This window comes from Coptis chinensis, chromosome 2, assembly GCF_015680905.1.
Source record: "Coptis chinensis isolate HL-2020 chromosome 2, ASM1568090v1, whole genome shotgun sequence".
Taxonomy (NCBI): domain Eukaryota; kingdom Viridiplantae; phylum Streptophyta; class Magnoliopsida; order Ranunculales; family Ranunculaceae; genus Coptis; species Coptis chinensis.
Window position 1 is genome coordinate 41,453,460 of NC_141457.1, and position 16,545 is coordinate 41,470,004.

At 37.4% G+C, this 16,545-nt stretch overlaps 2 protein-coding genes across 2 annotated transcripts; both read right to left on the reverse strand.

The window, feature by feature from the left end:
* Nucleotides 1-12,294: 12,294 nt before the first annotated feature.
* Nucleotides 12,295-14,824, reverse strand: LOC147516070 (uncharacterized). The gene is made up of 4 exons (XM_086593154.1): nucleotides 14,374-14,824; nucleotides 13,864-14,093; nucleotides 13,087-13,755; nucleotides 12,295-12,417 (listed from the first exon to the last, which is right to left on the reverse strand). The coding sequence occupies exons 1-4, from the start codon at nucleotides 14,822-14,824 to the stop codon at nucleotides 12,295-12,297; spliced, it is 1,473 nt and encodes a 490-aa protein (XP_086449280.1).
* A 203-nt stretch (nucleotides 14,825-15,027) lies between these two features.
* On the reverse strand, nucleotides 15,028-15,609 carry LOC147516071 (uncharacterized). Its single transcript, XM_086593155.1, has one exon. The coding sequence runs from the start codon at nucleotides 15,607-15,609 to the stop codon at nucleotides 15,028-15,030; it is 582 nt and encodes a 193-aa protein (XP_086449281.1).
* Nucleotides 15,610-16,545: the final 936 nt, after the last annotated feature.

Here is a 16,545-nt window from a genome sequence, read left to right on the forward strand (position 1 = left end):
TCTAGATCTAGTTTTAATGGTTTTTAATTAAGTTTAGTTTCATTTTCATTCCTTGTTTTAGATTAAACCTTTAAAATATTGTTATTCATTTGATTAGATTAATAAAATAGTTTATTATTATTCAATTCGTTTTTTTTGTCATTACATTTATAGATATAGTTTAAATTATTGTTGATATCATTTCTTGATTATTAATTAGATTTCAAGTATTGTTTGTTAAATTAGTAAAGTTGGAATCTTGATATTATGTTTAGTTTAGATTCATATGGAAATGATTGCAGAATGATTCTCGGCTAAACCTCCATTAGAGGGGATTGAGAAGCCTTGATGAAAGCTTGATTCCGATTATCGTAGTCGTAAATTAAGAATTTCTATTCCACTCTAGAAACGATTAATTCACCATGAGAATGGGTTTAATCGTTCACATGCTAGTTATGAATTGGTAGAAGTGCCATGTGTAATTAGGGATTAGGAAGAATCAATTGTTCTGCGTAACACTTCAATTCGGATTACGACGATTCGTCGTTAGTAAGTTAAGTTGAGTTAAGGTGGAATCAATCCCCCCTAATTCCTTATCATAGAATCAACGCAGCATTCCGTAGTTAATTAGTCATATCTTGTGGGGAGTTGCATCGTAGTTTATCAAATGGAGCCGTTGCCATCTTAGTTCACTTTTGCATTGTTTTCGTAGTATAAGTACTCTTCTTAAAGTCCCATTTCACCCACCCACCCTTGTTTGATTCTAACTGTGGTCGTCCGTTTCAGCAATTGAAAGTTCCTCGAAAAAATACACGGGCGCACTGCGCCCCCAGGAGCGCCACCACGCCACGCTGGAGCCCTGAAATAATTTCAGCCAAAATCACTGGAACTTGAAGTTTACATTGAGTGCACCTGCGCCCAAGGAGAGATGACACCAGCCCTTCGGTGAATTTTGCCGATTTCCACAGTTTGTTTCAACTTCGATTTTTCAAGTTTTTCAGTGTTCTAACTTGTTATATACACCAACACGATAAACAAGACTCTATTCATAAGCGAAAGCAAGGACCTTGTCAGGTATTCCTTTCTTCCACACCTCACATCTTCTGTTAGAGGTTTATACTAGTATATTAGGATTGGTTGGAGTGTTGTCGTGTTTAGTTAAGTTTGGTCTTAGCCTTGTATGAGATTAAGGTCCGGTCCGGTCAACAAACACCTAACATAATTACACGGCAACGTCAACAGGCACGCCTATCTAGTATACCACTCATTGCACCTCTAGCTACTATTCCACATACTCTACCTGACATAATGCCCGAAGAAGGAGAGACTCCTCTCTTTGACTTTTATAAAGCCTTGAGCGATAGCCCCAAATCTTGCATCGTTCTAGTAGACCCAGTGGGGGATTTCCGAATCCCCCCAAATATTTTTAATTTGTTACCCATTTTTATGGTTTAGATCATGAAAAACCTTATCAGCACATGCGTAGGATTGAACAAGTTCTTACAACATTCCACCATCCTACGGTGGGTGCTGAACAAATTAAACTCAGGGTATTTCCCTTCACTTTAGCCGATAAGGCGGCGTCTTTGGTTAACTTGCCTGCTTAATTCAATGGACTCGTGGGCTAAACTTATTCAAATTGTTTATGGAACATTTTTACCCACAACTAAAGATGGATGAGATGCTTTCCAAGATTCATTTCTTTCGACAAAATCCTCATGAATCATTTTCAGAGGCTTGGAATCGTTTTACCGATCTCCTTATAGAGTGTCCACATCATAACCTAGCGAAAGACACGTTAGTTCGTGCCTTTTTCAAAGGACTTCTACACCACCATAAAGAAGTCCTTGACATAATGAATGGGGGTAGTTTCCTAAGTAAAGGAGCCTCGAAGGCTTATAAATTTTTAGAGGATCAAACTAAGCGAAATAACAACTGGAGGGGGGGGGGGGGGTAGTGACGATATCCACCGCTTCGCTAGTTCTTTTAATATAGTTAAGGCCGTCGGTATGTTTGAGATGAAACACGATCCCGAGCTTAAAACTCTAATCGAATCACTCACTAAAAAGGTAGATGCCATTTCTGTACAACAAAAGCCTATCCCCGTCATGAATGTAAACTCCAATCCATGTAGTTTCTGTTGGAGTCCTGAGCATCCCGACTCCCACTGTCCTATAGCCTATGAACATGCTTGTTCCTTTAATAGTGAACCTAACGCCCTTTGGAGACAAAATCCCAACTTCGGTTGGAGAAATAACCAACAAGTCACACCTCCAGGGTACAATAATCAATATGTTAGGCCAACACACAGTTATAACCAAGCTCCACCACGACAAGGACAGGGTCAGGGTAATTATAATAATTATAACAACCAAGCGCAACCTCGACAAGGTCAAACACAAGGTCAAGGTAGTTATAATAATTATAATGCTAATAGAGGTATCGTTCCGGTAAATAATAACTATCAAAATCCGCCCATAAATAATCAACGCGAGATAGTTCCAGTCACACCACCCGTGACCACTACACCCACACAACCGGATCGTCTTGACACCTTCATACAGGTGAGCCAACAACTCTTCCAAACCATGTCTCAATCTAACCAACAGATTCTACAATCCGTTAATAATTTAAGCCAACAGTTAGGCCAAGATAAAGCCCAACCCAAAGGTGTGTTTCCAGGTCACACGATACCTAATCCTAAAACAACAAACACGGCCTTTGAGGTAACCGGTAATACTAGTAATGAAAATGAAAACGTAGGTGAGCTAAATGCCATCACCACTCTCCGTTCTGGCAGAGTGGTTGATAACAAAGTAACTATGCCTATAGTTACCCCACCAGTAGCCCCTACACCTCCTACTTTACTAGATACCGAAATAGAAACTGAAGAGCCTACCACTGTAGAGGTACCAGTTACAACACAACCTAAGAAACAGAAAGCCAAGGTTAAACATCCAGGTGATACATATGCTAAATATAGAGAGAAACCACCGTTTCCACAAAAATTAGCCATGTTAACTAGGGATACAAATTATGAGGAGATTAGGGACGTTTTCAAGAATCTAACTATAAACCTTCCCTTCCTCGAAGCTATTAAAAAGCTACCACACCATGCTAAGTTTCTTAAGGAGTTGTGTACTACTAGGCGTAAGACCAATATACCAAAAGACGCCTTTTTAATAGAACAATTCCCAACTCTATCTGAACATAACGGAATTGTTAAGTACAAGGACCCTGGTCGTCCTATTGTACAATGCACCTTAGGAGATTCCTATACGACGACCGCGTTATTAGACCTGGGGGCTAGTGTTAACTTACTCCCATTTTATTTGTATAGATAAATAGGTCTAGAGGAGATGCAACCCACTAAAATGACGTTGCAATTAGCTGATCGGTCTATTAAGTATCCTAAGGGGGTGGTTGAAAACGTGCTGGTAAAGGTTCAAGATTTCTACTATCCGGTTGATTTCGTCATCCTCGATACAAAAGTCGCTAACGACTCTGTCCCGATCATCTTAGGGCGTCCTTTCCTGGCAACTGCCAATGCGCTCATAAATTGCAGCGATGGTTCGATGTCCATGTCTTTTGGCCATCTTTCTATTGAAGTAAATGTTTTTAAAACAAAGACACAGTTACCCGATTCGTCTATTGATGGAGAGGTTAGCATGATCGAGAACTTCGCTCGAGATTATTTTAACAACACGTTCACTGATAATCAGATGCCCAAATTCCTTTCCTTTGAAAGTTCAGACTCCAACATTTTCATCCCTACACTAGTCGATACACATATTATGGATGAGGACGAGATAGATGACTTTCTCAAAGATATAGAGGAATACCATAGTAAGGTGGATATGAACAAGCTAGACGAGGAATTCGATGAGTTTCTTAGAGCAGGTGATGAGTCACCTTATCAAGAACTACTTTGCACAACATCCGCCTCGACTCCCCTCCTTCCACCCTTTCAAAGGAATCTCGAGTTTGCACTCGATCCTTTTGTTTCTCCTGTGTTTCATAATTTTTTAAATCCTCCTAGTAAATAAATATTTCAGAAGGACAAACCATTTGACACCTTCATTTTCAGAATTGAGACAGTCCCTACCTACACCATGAATGAGTTTTGTGCTAAACCCACATCCTCATTTTTTCCATGCTTTCCTTCTATAACTTATCCATATCCACCATATCTTCCACAACCATTCATTTTTCCACACTTATTCACTAGGACACCCTCTCGTTCAAAGATGAAAAAGAAGGTGCATGCTAGGTTACATTATAGGTCTATCTGACTTCGCTTTCATTTCACTAGGTTGCGTCATAGGAAATCTTGGTGCTTGATTGTGTTTGGGTATGTTTTTTGTGATATTTATTTATGGAATGATCCACAACTATTTTGGTTGTTGATATATGATAAACTGCATGTTCATACATATGTTTAGATAAAGTCTCGAGTATCTGACTATAAACGACTCAATTTTTGTGTTTGGTGCATTTTCTTTCATTTCCATATATTGGTGAGTGCACCATTCAAGTAACCGGGCCCTCCCTATGGAGTGTGTGCTGTAAGTATCGGATCCTAAGTCCACGTTTAACATAATTCACGTTTTCCACTCTTGCATGTTTTCTCGGATTTTTGAGTCATGTTTCTCTATGGGGTGAATTATGTCCTTATTGCTTATTGTTTTTCCTTATAAAAGTAAAAAAATATTAAATAATAAACATAGTAATCTAGGAAGTCTCGGGAATCTGACTTTAAAAGACCCACTTTTAAAAAAACAAATTTTCTAAACTCAACTCACCGAAAGACGCAGGGAAATGACCCATCGGGAGCTCAGGAGCCACCTCTTGAGCGTGTGCCCTCCGCTACCAGTAGCGACGTGTTTAGGGATTGTATAGATTGATATTTGATGTTGTTATTTATTATTGTTGTTATTTATTTTTAATGTAAGTTTTAAATTTCGTAGATTTGAATTTTGTAGTGAAATATACTTTGAATGAAAAAATTAATATAATGTGGTTATTTTCATTGTGCGTGGTTGTTTCATATTGATCCCACCTTCCCAAATTGTTTTGGGGTGGTATTATTTATTCCAGCATGATTTTTATATGACCCTCATTTTTAGAATTTATTTCGGAGTTAGGGTGAGAATATTGCCGATATGGGCATATCTATGAATAAATATTGGGTAGAATGAAATCTCGATAAGTTAGGTAGTTTTATCCTAAATTCAACCTAAAAGATACTAGGGTTGTTTTTAGAATAAAAAATATGAGTTGTTTCCGTTTTCGGGTTTGAAAATTTTAGTATTTCCAGAAATTGCCGTAAAAGCTTTTTGGCAGCTTCCCGATTCGTTTTAGCAACTTAAAACCTATAAAAACTTCATTCATTCTACACTCACGACCCACACTACACCTAACTTCCATCTCTCACCTTTCACTCCCACGCTTTCCGTTGTTCTTCACCATTTTCACAAATCAAGACCTCGGAGCGCACTTTCTTCTAGCCATTGTCGAAATTTTACAATCGAAAGTGCACCTGCCCCAAGTTGAGCCTTGAATCGCTAAAAACACTGTAAATCCAAAACACCCGAAGCGCACTGCTTCAAGCCGAGCGCACTTTGTTCCGACCTCTGTAGACCATAAATTTCCAGTTTTCTGCGGGTTATTCCTGGATCAGTTGTAGCTGTTCCAGAGGGTCGTTTTGAGATGATATCTCCTACAATAATACCATTACAGTCTTTCGAAGATTTGTTCCAAAACACTACTTATGGTGCTTGGTTTCGCGAGGTGATCACATACGTAGGCTGGGAACCGCTTATGGTAAGACCTGATGAACTTTATTCTCCAGCACTTGCATCTTATTTTTATGATAATTGCATTTTCTTTGAGAGACTGGATGGAGAACTAATGGAAATTACCAGGTTCTTGCTAGCATTTGTTCTTAGACTTGCTATGCCTGCTGAAATACAAGACCCATGGTGCTATTGGGTAGATAATATGCATGTCTACACTTATGAGTTTTTGCATGAGTCGTATGGGGCAGGCATTTTCCGTATCGAGGACCAAGGGGAATATAACGTCGCCTTTGGTAGCCTGTCCATGAACATAGGAACTGTTATGTTTTGGATCATGCTAAACATTTTAGGGGAATGACGTTTTTCTTCTGTGAATGATGCCACTTGCAGTGTCTTCCTTGCTTTAGCCACGGGACGTATGTGCCATGACCTTCCCAGAACCTTGATGTCTAGTTTAGCACGAGCCCATAGCATGAGGCATAAGTACCTTCTTATGCTTGTTCTAATTTCCCGTATTATGCTATGTTTCTTCCCTATTTTTTGTATACGTTTCACGGATTGGATTACGGTCGACACTGTGCGACCCACCAATAGTATTATTTGATCTTTCCTTGCAATGACTTGGCAAGGGTGGAGGATACAACCTCATCAGGTTGCACCCTACACCCCGTTAGACCGAGTGGCGCTTAATAGGTTAGCAATAATAGATGATAAATGGCGGGAAGCCTGGCAAATTATCATGGCATGGCAGGACGCGAAGGAACCTCACTTCTTTATAAAAGAAGAGGATGAAGAATAAAAGCGGGAGATAAGGTCAGTTTTTTAATTCCAGTTAGTGTCTGCTTATGTCCCAAGCAATTTTATTCTTGTTAACCCCATAATGGGTGGAACTCTTATAGAGTTGCGTTAGTTTTTTTTATTTCCTATATTAGTATGTTGTTTTGCAGATGTTCCAGAATTTCACGCGTTTCCATGGTATTTTCTACCTTCTTTATTTAAATGCTTTTAGGACAAAGCATGCTTCTTGTTTGGGGGCATAGAAACACGTGTAATTAAGGTATCTGTTAGGATATAGATATGTATAATATGCATTTGTTTTCAAGTTAAAAATTTCAAAAATATAAATAAATAAGTTTATGCTATACACTTAGGAATATTGGTATTGTTTTCTTTCTCTATGCTCTTAACAATCTAGAAGTCTCATGTAGCTTTTGCATCAGAATAATCGTTAGAAACTTAGGTTAATATGTAGGTAATAATCTTTGCATCTATCTATAAATATATTACATGAGTATCTATGATTGTTAGCAGTAAGTTTTTGAAATCTAGGCTAGAGTACTTATTCTACAAATCCTGTGAGAATATAGCCTAAAACCTTATATGAGCGAAACATTTGAGAAATGACACAAGGGAGAAGTAAAATCTGGATAGAGAAATCACACGACCACTTGCTTGATCACTAAACCATATCCTAAGCGAGAATTTAGGCCCTTTTTGGATCGATATAGCCAGAAATTCAAACCTATGAATTATTAAACGCTAGTCGCCCCTCTGAGCCTTTCTTTAGCCTTCCATAAACCATAATTCCTTTACCCTGTTACAAAAACAAAACAAAATAAAAAATTCAACTTACCCAATCTAGAATAAGTCTGAGAATAGAATGAGTGAAGAAAGAAGAAGAGAAAAACCTGTGTAAACAAAAATTAGTTAGTTGCTTCAAAAAAAGAAAAGAAGTTTCCATCCAAGGAAAAGAAAAAGAAAAAGAAAAAGAAATAAAAACTCCAAAAATAGAATAAAAGGGAGTCAAAAGCCAAAGAAAATAAAAAGAAAAATATGGCTAAGGATGGAAACAAAGTATAGGAGCAAAAGAAAATAACAAGGGTTTCTCTAGTTACATAATATGAAGACTCTACTATCTCAGACTTGTCCTTTTTGAATATCCATTTCCTTCCTTCTTAAACCATCTCCTAATCCCCGTAACACCTAATAAAGACCTCTAGCTCAATTGGGAATATGTTAGTGTGATAGTAAGTGGCAGATGTGTTGATCGACTCCGGCTTCCTTGTGTGTCATTGAGATTGTAAGGTAAAGTGTGCCCATCGACACTCTGAGTAGCTTAAACTTGAGTGGAAAAATCAGAGTGTTGTATCTTGACTATTATTGTGAGAACCTACTTAAGGACGCTATTCCGAGTTACAGAAACGGACCTGTTAATGCATTTCATAGTATTACTCATTGTATATATGTTTATTCGTAGATGATCGATTATTATGCATATATTAACTTAGGTTTCGACTCGATATTTCTGTATGCATTACTAGTGAGATGTATAGATAATTGGGAGCATGAATAAGGAAACAATAGTTTTATTTCTTAGTCGTTGTAGTATAGATGAAGTTTGTGAGTACCTTCACTGGAAAACTCTCATGAGGCTAGAACTCGTCTACTAGGGAATTCCTAGTGGTTTAAGGCCTTATTGCATATGGTAAATGCAATCGCACTCAGCGAAACGAGTAGTTAGAACTCCATTTTTTGGTCACTTATTCTAATTTCTCATATTTGCTTGAGGACAAACAAAATGCTGTTTGGGGGTGGTTTGATAAGAGCCCAAATCTGTAGTTTTAACCCCTTAACAATCATACTTTTAGACCAATTATGCGAGTAATAATTAAGAGTTAATACTGATTACGTGTTTTTATGCGTTTCAGGCTTCAATGTCAATTATGTGCAGAAATGTGCCACTTTGATGAGATAAAAGAGCAATGGTTGGTTGCTAAGGAGTTCTGTGATTAAAGACCAAGATTCAAAAAGACAAAGCCTATGTAAAGCCTACTCAGACCTTGAAAAGTAAAAGTCCACGCGGGCAGAAACAGTGTACAAAGTCAGTAGAACTTCCGAAGACCGTATCTTTGGACTTAGACCTTGGAATTGGGCCTACGTTATGTCAAAACGACCGGCTTGGGAAGAGCTTTCCAAGGGTCCAAGCTTTGGCCCAATCAGAGGAGCAGAAGTGGACTAAAAGTCTGTTGAAGCCGAATCCAATTGAAGAGCCCTTTTTGGACTGAAGAAATTGGATTTTGGGCCCGATTTTCCGGCCCAAAACATGGCTCCAAGCCCAGGCACGATTTTGGATCTGATTTCCTCCTTATCAACAAAGAAGACTTAACTCTTAAAATATCTGGGAGCTTAGGATAGAAAGTAGCCATTAGAATAGCTTCTAGATATAGTTTTAATGGTTTTTAATTAAGTTTAGTTTCATTTTCATTCCTTATTTTAGATTAAACCTTTAAAATATTGTTATTCATTTGATTAGATTAATAAAATAGTTTATTATTATTTAATTCTTTTTTTTTGTCATTACATTTATAGATATAGTTTAAATTCTTGTTGATATCATTTCTTAATTATTAATTAGATTTCAAGTATTGTTTGTTAAATTAGTAAAGTTGGAATCTTGATATTATGTTTAGTTTAGATTCATATGGAAATGATTGCGGAATGATTCTCGGCTAAACCTCCATTAGAGGGGGTTGAGAAACCTTGATGAAAGCTTGATTCTGATTATCGTAGAGTCGTCGTAATTTCTATTCCACTCTAGAAACGATTAATTCACCATGAGAATGAGTTTAATCGTTCACATGCTAGTTATGAATTGGTAGAAGTGCCATGTGTAATTAGGGATTAGGAAGAACCAATTGTTCAAGCGTAATGTTTAATTCGATTCTGACGATTAAAGTAGTTAGTAAGTTAAGTTGAGTTAAGGTAGAATCAATCCCCCCTAATTCCTTATCATAGAATTAACGTAGCATTCCGTAGTTAATTAGTCGTATCTTGTTGGTAGTTGCATCATAGTTTATAATTTGTAAATCTCTCATTAGACTTTAGTTAAGATTGATTAGACTTAGAAAACATTACATGTGAAAGAACTAGGAGTGGAACGAATCATCTACTCCACTATATCTCAATAGGATTAAGAGTAGAAATCTTTGATAAATCTAGTAACAAGCAGTTTTAGTTTTACTTTCGTTTAGAGTTTCATCGCTTTATTCATTAGTAAAACTATTATTTATTTTACATTATATCATCAACAGAACTTCAAAAGGCCATATCTTTTGACTCAGGCCTCGGATTTGGTCCCATTTTATATCAAAATGACCGTCTCAGAATATTCTTTCCAATAGTTTAGGCCTTGAATCGATCAAAATAGTATAAGTTAGTGAAAACCCGTGCTACAGTAACATGATCAGAATTGAAAGTCTTGGATTTAACCAATTGGGTTATGGACTTGATTTATGGGTCCATAACCTAACGTAAAAACCCATGGATGATTTTGTATCATTATATAAGAGAATAAAAACCTTAAACTCTATCTCTCCTTTCCATTAGTTAGAATAAATTAGGGTTTTCTTTCTTTCTCTCCTTTTTAGTTTTAGTTTTTGAGTTTAGTTTGTAGCCACCATTAATTCAATTCAAGTTATCTTTAATAAAATAGTTATTCATTATGTTTTCTTCTTTCTATTATTATGTCAATGATAGTCCCATGATTCATAACTAAACTCATATTAGAGGGAGTTTGAATGAAGCTTTGAGAGGACTTGATTTGTTAGTATAGATTTGTTGTTAGGGTTTAAATTTAGGTTTTTCTTGACTTAGAGATAAGAAGAGTTTAACCTAAACTAGAGAATAGTGAGTTTGCCATGAGAATGGGAACAAGTTTTCTCTCATGCTAATTAGTTTATGACTAGAGATAGTATAAAGTAATTAGGGGTCATTAAAAGTCTAGTCTTTATATTTTAACCTTGTGTGAGAATATCTAGACTAGGGTTTTCTATACAAATCTATGCTAGCATGTTAAGAAATTAAAAAGTTGATTTCAATCTCTCTCTAGGTTTTTCCATATTTGATTCATCTATATTTAATTACTTTAGTTAATATTAGTATAAGATCAATTGATAATATTATCTCGTAGTATAAATTCTCAACATAATATTACTCTCACCATTGTTTTTTTGTGTTTGATTAATTGGATTCTATTTAGTCTTGGTAGTTTACGAGTGAAATGATTCCGTACTCTATATATTGCATGAATATACATGTGAGAGTAGGAAATAAATAATTGATACCGTAAGAATAAAGTTAGAGTAATCTAGTTAAGTTTTTATGGGTTATCAATAAACTAAAAGTTAGGGAGAGAGAATGCACCTAGACTTAATCTAGTGTCACGTAGGATTTATTTTTCTAGTATTTTTTCATTCAAGTCATTTTACTTTATTGTTCTTCATTTCAATCTTGTTATTTTGCTTTGTTATTCAATCAATCAATCTTCTTTTTGTTGTTCTTTGTTCCAATCTTTCATTTCAATCCTTTCTTTCAATGTTTGTGATATTTCAATTTTTAAAACAACTTAAGCTTTCAATGTTCTTCATAAACTAGAAACCAATACAAGTCCTAAACTAAAAGTCTACCTTCCTTTCTTCAACTCCCAACATTTAAACTATAAATAATCTATGGTGAACCACATCAAAATCTTCGAGATACTCCAATATACACTACTTCAAATGGCGCCACCGTCATGGATTAAAGGAGAAAGAATACTTGGTTGAGCATCTAAGGAGGAAGCACCATTATCACCTTTTCACTTTTTTTTTTTTTTTTTTTTTTTTTTAATTTTTTTTTTGATTTATTTTGTTATTTTTCATTACTGACTTACTTTTCTACAAATCTAGGTTCAAGATAAATATACTGGAGAGGAGCTGAAGTTATAGCTGAAAACTGACACAACTTGGCCAAAATCCGTCGCAACCAAGCCACTTGCTTTGCGGGCAAATCGACCATTCTTTACCGGCGGGTGATCGAGGCCACGTCGACACCAAATGGCCCAGTTTTTTCCAATTCCAGTTGTTTTGAGATTTTTATTTGAACCCCAGACCCGGATTTTGCAATAAAGTAGTATAAATCAGTGGAACTTGTTTGTAATAGATAGAGATATAAAGAAAAAAAAACAAAAAAAATATAGAAAATATGAGTTTTGATTGATTGTATGGATGAACTTGGGTGAATACTTGGTTGAAGTTCTAAAATTACCATGATATTAGAGTTTTCATTGCTTTGAGATGTTCAAGTGTGCGAGGCGAGTCGTGAATCATACGCTCGCACACTTTGAATCAACTTGGTAATAAACACTCTAACTAAGTTAGCTCTAGTTTTTTTTTTTTTTTAAAAAAATAATCTAGAGGTTATGGTTGACCTCAACCTGTATTAGAAGAGAAACGGAGATACATAGTGCCTATTCTATCATCCTCTATTATAAGATGTAAGTTTTCATCTAGAGGAAGTGAAAATAAAACAACGCCTTCTTCTGGCGATCTATACATTTTTTAAAGGTAGTCGGCTACCCGATTTCCTTCTCGAAAGATATGACTAAAAAAGCATTTAACAAATGAGCGAATAATACTTCTAATATAGGCAGCCATATTAGAACAATACCATGGGCAGCGCTCACTCCCATTTAAAATGTTTATGGCCCCCAGAGAGTCAGAATTGACTTCCAGATTTTCGATACCCAACTCTTGGGCTTGCTTAAGCCCAACTTCAATGGCTTGTATTTCCTGATATATGACAGAGTTCTTTGACGAGCAACCTGCATAAGCACGAACAACATACCCCAAGCCATCTCGTATAGTCCCTCCATACCCACTTCCATTTTGCTGGACCGATCCATCAGTATTGAGCATGAAAGCTCCCTATTCCGCTGACTTCCACCTACACCAAAGAACTTCCTGTGGTTTGAAGTTCATTTGCAGCCCCAGCCTAGTAGCAAGAGATCGAAGGGAGTAAGAGTCTCTGACATCTGATAGATTTTTCTGAATGTAAAGCTTCATTGTGGCCATAATCCTTGAGATTAGCTATTGGGTCGTCAACAAGATGTTCTTCTTCTTCTGTCTGTTCCTTTCGCACCATAGTTCGTGAACAGTGGCTCCCACAAAAGCTTTAAAGATATCGACACAGGTGGTGTTTTGCCGATATAACCTGAAAATACTATACCATTCTGAAGTAGAATCTTTTACCAGCTCCCCTAGTCCAAGATTGTTTTTCACAGATGCCCAGACTTGTTTAGAGTAGTGACAATCGAAGAATAAATGCTTTGAGTGCTCAGAAGATATACCGCAGAGACTGCATTCTGAGAATTGCAAGGTCTTCTTCTGTATCAACCGATCTAGAGTGGGAAGGCAATTTGAGAGCAATTGCCACAATGTAAACGAGAATTTTGGGATAGAGAGTTTCCCCAAACCACTCTGTACCATTTTACCTTTGGTCTCTCTTTTCGCAGAACTGCATACGCTGATTTTACTGAGAATTCACCCGAGCTACTCGGTGACCAAATAACCTCATCCTTGTCTAGATAACAATTCACTTCAGTACCCAAGATGAGATTTTTCAAGGAACTGTCCGTAATAGATGTCACTAGAGAGGACCAGTTACCTTGATGCAAAATATCACTCATTTTTGCATCATTTGGCAGCGCAAATGAGTTTCTCGCAATTGTCGATTCCCAAAGCAGCTGACTTGAGCACCATGGGTCGTGCCAAAAGAGGGTGTTAGTCCCGTCAGCTATAACATATCGGACATATTTCCGAGCAATGTTCCGATGCTTCAGTATCCCCCTCCATACCCAAGAGCAACTTGCCGGTGTTTTCATAGTCCAAAAGAAGGATTGCTTTATCTGTTGGCTCCATGTCCAGTTTGACCACAGTGATCCATCCTTCTCAGCTAGTCTGAAAATCAGGCTGCAGTAAGTCGCCTTATTCCAAGTTCTAGCATCTATCATACCCAGTCCACCTTGCTCTTTAGCATACCTCAATACTTCATGGTTGGCATGATGCATCTTCCTTGTCATATTGGGACCAGACCATAAAAAACGGTTGCAAATCTTAGATACATTGTCCAGGACTTTCTTTGGTAATACAAAGGTTTTTGACTAGTAGACTTGAAAGGATGAGAGAACTGACTGGATAAGTTCAAGTCTAACGGCCCTTGACAAGGATATATTCTTCCAATTTGAGATTCGTGAAGTCAATCTCTCTACCATAGGTAGACAATCTCGTATACCTAGCCTTGAAGAAGTAAGAGGTAGGCCAAGATATATAAGAGGCGGAGATATAAGGGGTATACCCAAATCATTAGCCAAGTCCAATCTTGCTTCATGAGACATACAACCAACCAACAGAGATGATTTTGCTGAATTGATATTCAAACCTGTGAAGAGTGAAAACTGTAGAAGAATTTCCTTTATTGCAAGAATAGAAGCCATATCTCCTTTGCAAAAAAGAATAACATCATCCGCAAAAAATAAGTGAGAGATACTCAGCCTCCGACATTTAGAATGCGGATGAATATGTCCAGCATAGAGAGCTTGATTTAGAAGGCCAGAGAGCACCTCCATCACCAGGACAAATAGATACGATGAAATAGGGTCGCCTTACCAAAGTCCTTGTTCACCTTCAAAGAATCCTTCAGATGTTCCATTGATGATAATGGAATAAGAAGGGGGTGGTGAAGCACATCGATAGCCATTCTATAAAGAGAGGAGGGAAACCAAATCTCTGCAAAATCATTCCCATAGCTTCCCAATTGACTGAATCAAAAGCCTTCTTTATGTCTATCTTGATTGCACAATTGCTGGTGCCATATTTCTTGGTGTAACCTCGAATAAGCTCATGCGCAAGTATAATGTTATCTTGGATGTTCCTGCCTGGTACAAAGGTAGACTGAGCCGAAGAGATTAAGAGTGGCATATATTCCTTCATCCTACTTGTTAGAAGCTTGGCCACACATTTGTAAATAGTATTACAACAAGCAATGGGCATGAATTCATCAACCTTTGAAGGTGCAAGATTTTTTGGAATCAAGCAAAGGAGAGTGGAGTTTATACCTCTTGATATGGACTTTTGATTGAACATATGCTGAAATGCAAGAGAGAAGTCTTCACAAACAATATCCCAGGCTTTCTTAAAGAAGAAAGCATTAAAACCATCAGGCCCAGGCATTTTGTTATCATCCATAGAAAAGAGTGCTTGATTTCCAAGATATCAATATCCTTGATCAATCTAGTTGCACTCTCAGGGGGCAACACCTGAAGATTAAGCTGCTCCAGAATCCGAGGGTTACATGAATAAGAAGTACCCAACAAATTTCTATAGAAGGATATGAAAGCCTGAGCTACATTAGCCTGGCCCTCCTGCTGATTTCCTTAAGTATCCAATATAGACCAAATGTTGTTCCTAGTCTTCTTTTCCTTTACAGCATTGTGGAAGAAAGCGTTACCTTTGTCACCAAAGGATAACCAGTCAGTGTTGGTCCTCTGCATGAGGTCATACTTCTCCATAAGCATAAGATCGCAAACCTCGGATCTACGGATCCTTTCTAGATTAGAAAGATGAGAATCAAAAGGTCGCTTTTGCATATGCATTTGGATGTCTTCTAGATTGGCCCTGGCAGCTACCACTTGATTTTGAAGATTCGTGGAACTAAATCTAGGCCAGCTTTTGAGAGCTTCCTTGAACATCTTTAATTTCTTATAAAGCATGAAAGATGGATTTACTTGTCTAGGGATAGACCAGCACTTTATAAGAGTGTCCTTGAAAGAAGGGCTTACAACCCAGTAATTACAGAACCTGAACGGTGCCCTGCATGTATAAGAGTTGGAGATCGAGACAACTATAGGCGTATGGTCAGAAAGACCTTGCAGAAAAAATTCCACTCCAGAAGATGAAAAATAGGTAGCCCACAAGGAATTGATAAGACACCTGTCTATCTTAGACCATCTCCGCATGGAACCAGAACCATTGTTAGTCCAAGTAAAGAACCCGCCACTGGATTTATGATCATAGAGACTTACAGTGTTGAGACAATTTGAAAAGAGAGTAGTTTCCCTAGGATGCACCAAGTCAGTACCAATCCTCTCATGAGAATAGAGGACATTGTTAAAATCACCAGCCACACACTAAGGACCCGAGAAGGATGTGTTAAGACTGATGAGATCTTGCCAGAGTATCAACCTTTCCGATCTACTATTACTTGCATAGACTGCTGTAAAATGAAACATCTGTGCTAAAGCAAGGATGGTGACCTGAGCATGTATAAATTGATCGCTCTCCAAAATCTTTTGAAGCCCAAGAATTGAAGGGTCCTATGAGAACCAAATGCGTCCAGCAATTGCACTGGAGTAATTATGTTCAAACTTCCAAGATCTAGTTAATTTAGATAATCTTTCTAAACTAGTTAATCTATTAGATTAGTTTAGTCTTAGTGTAGTTTTGTGTTTTGGGCCCTTGAAGGCAAAGTTGTTTATTTATCAAAAACCCAAACTGTGGGTTTTTTAAGTAGACTTTTATTGTAACTTAAAACAGGGAAAAACCCGAACGGTCGGGCCTGATTCTCAGATCATGCGCCAACCAACGTTGCCTTCTCCTCAAACAACGTGTAAGCACGGCTTGAGAGGTAAATTCTAAACCTCCTCGAAGACCATATAAGAGGATACCTTGTGTGTTCAAGCATGCTTAGGTGATTATTTGAAATTTGATTTCCGCACTGCAATTTACATTCACGGATATGGATGTGGTGTACTTTATATCTCCCCAAGACTCAACTCTAGATTCCATTGTAAAGGAGGATAAAGCAGGAACTGTGTATCCAAGAGTTAGCTGATCTATGAATAAAGGTTGGGGTATCTTTAACCCCTAGCTTCTTCTAAGAAAAAAAAAAAGGC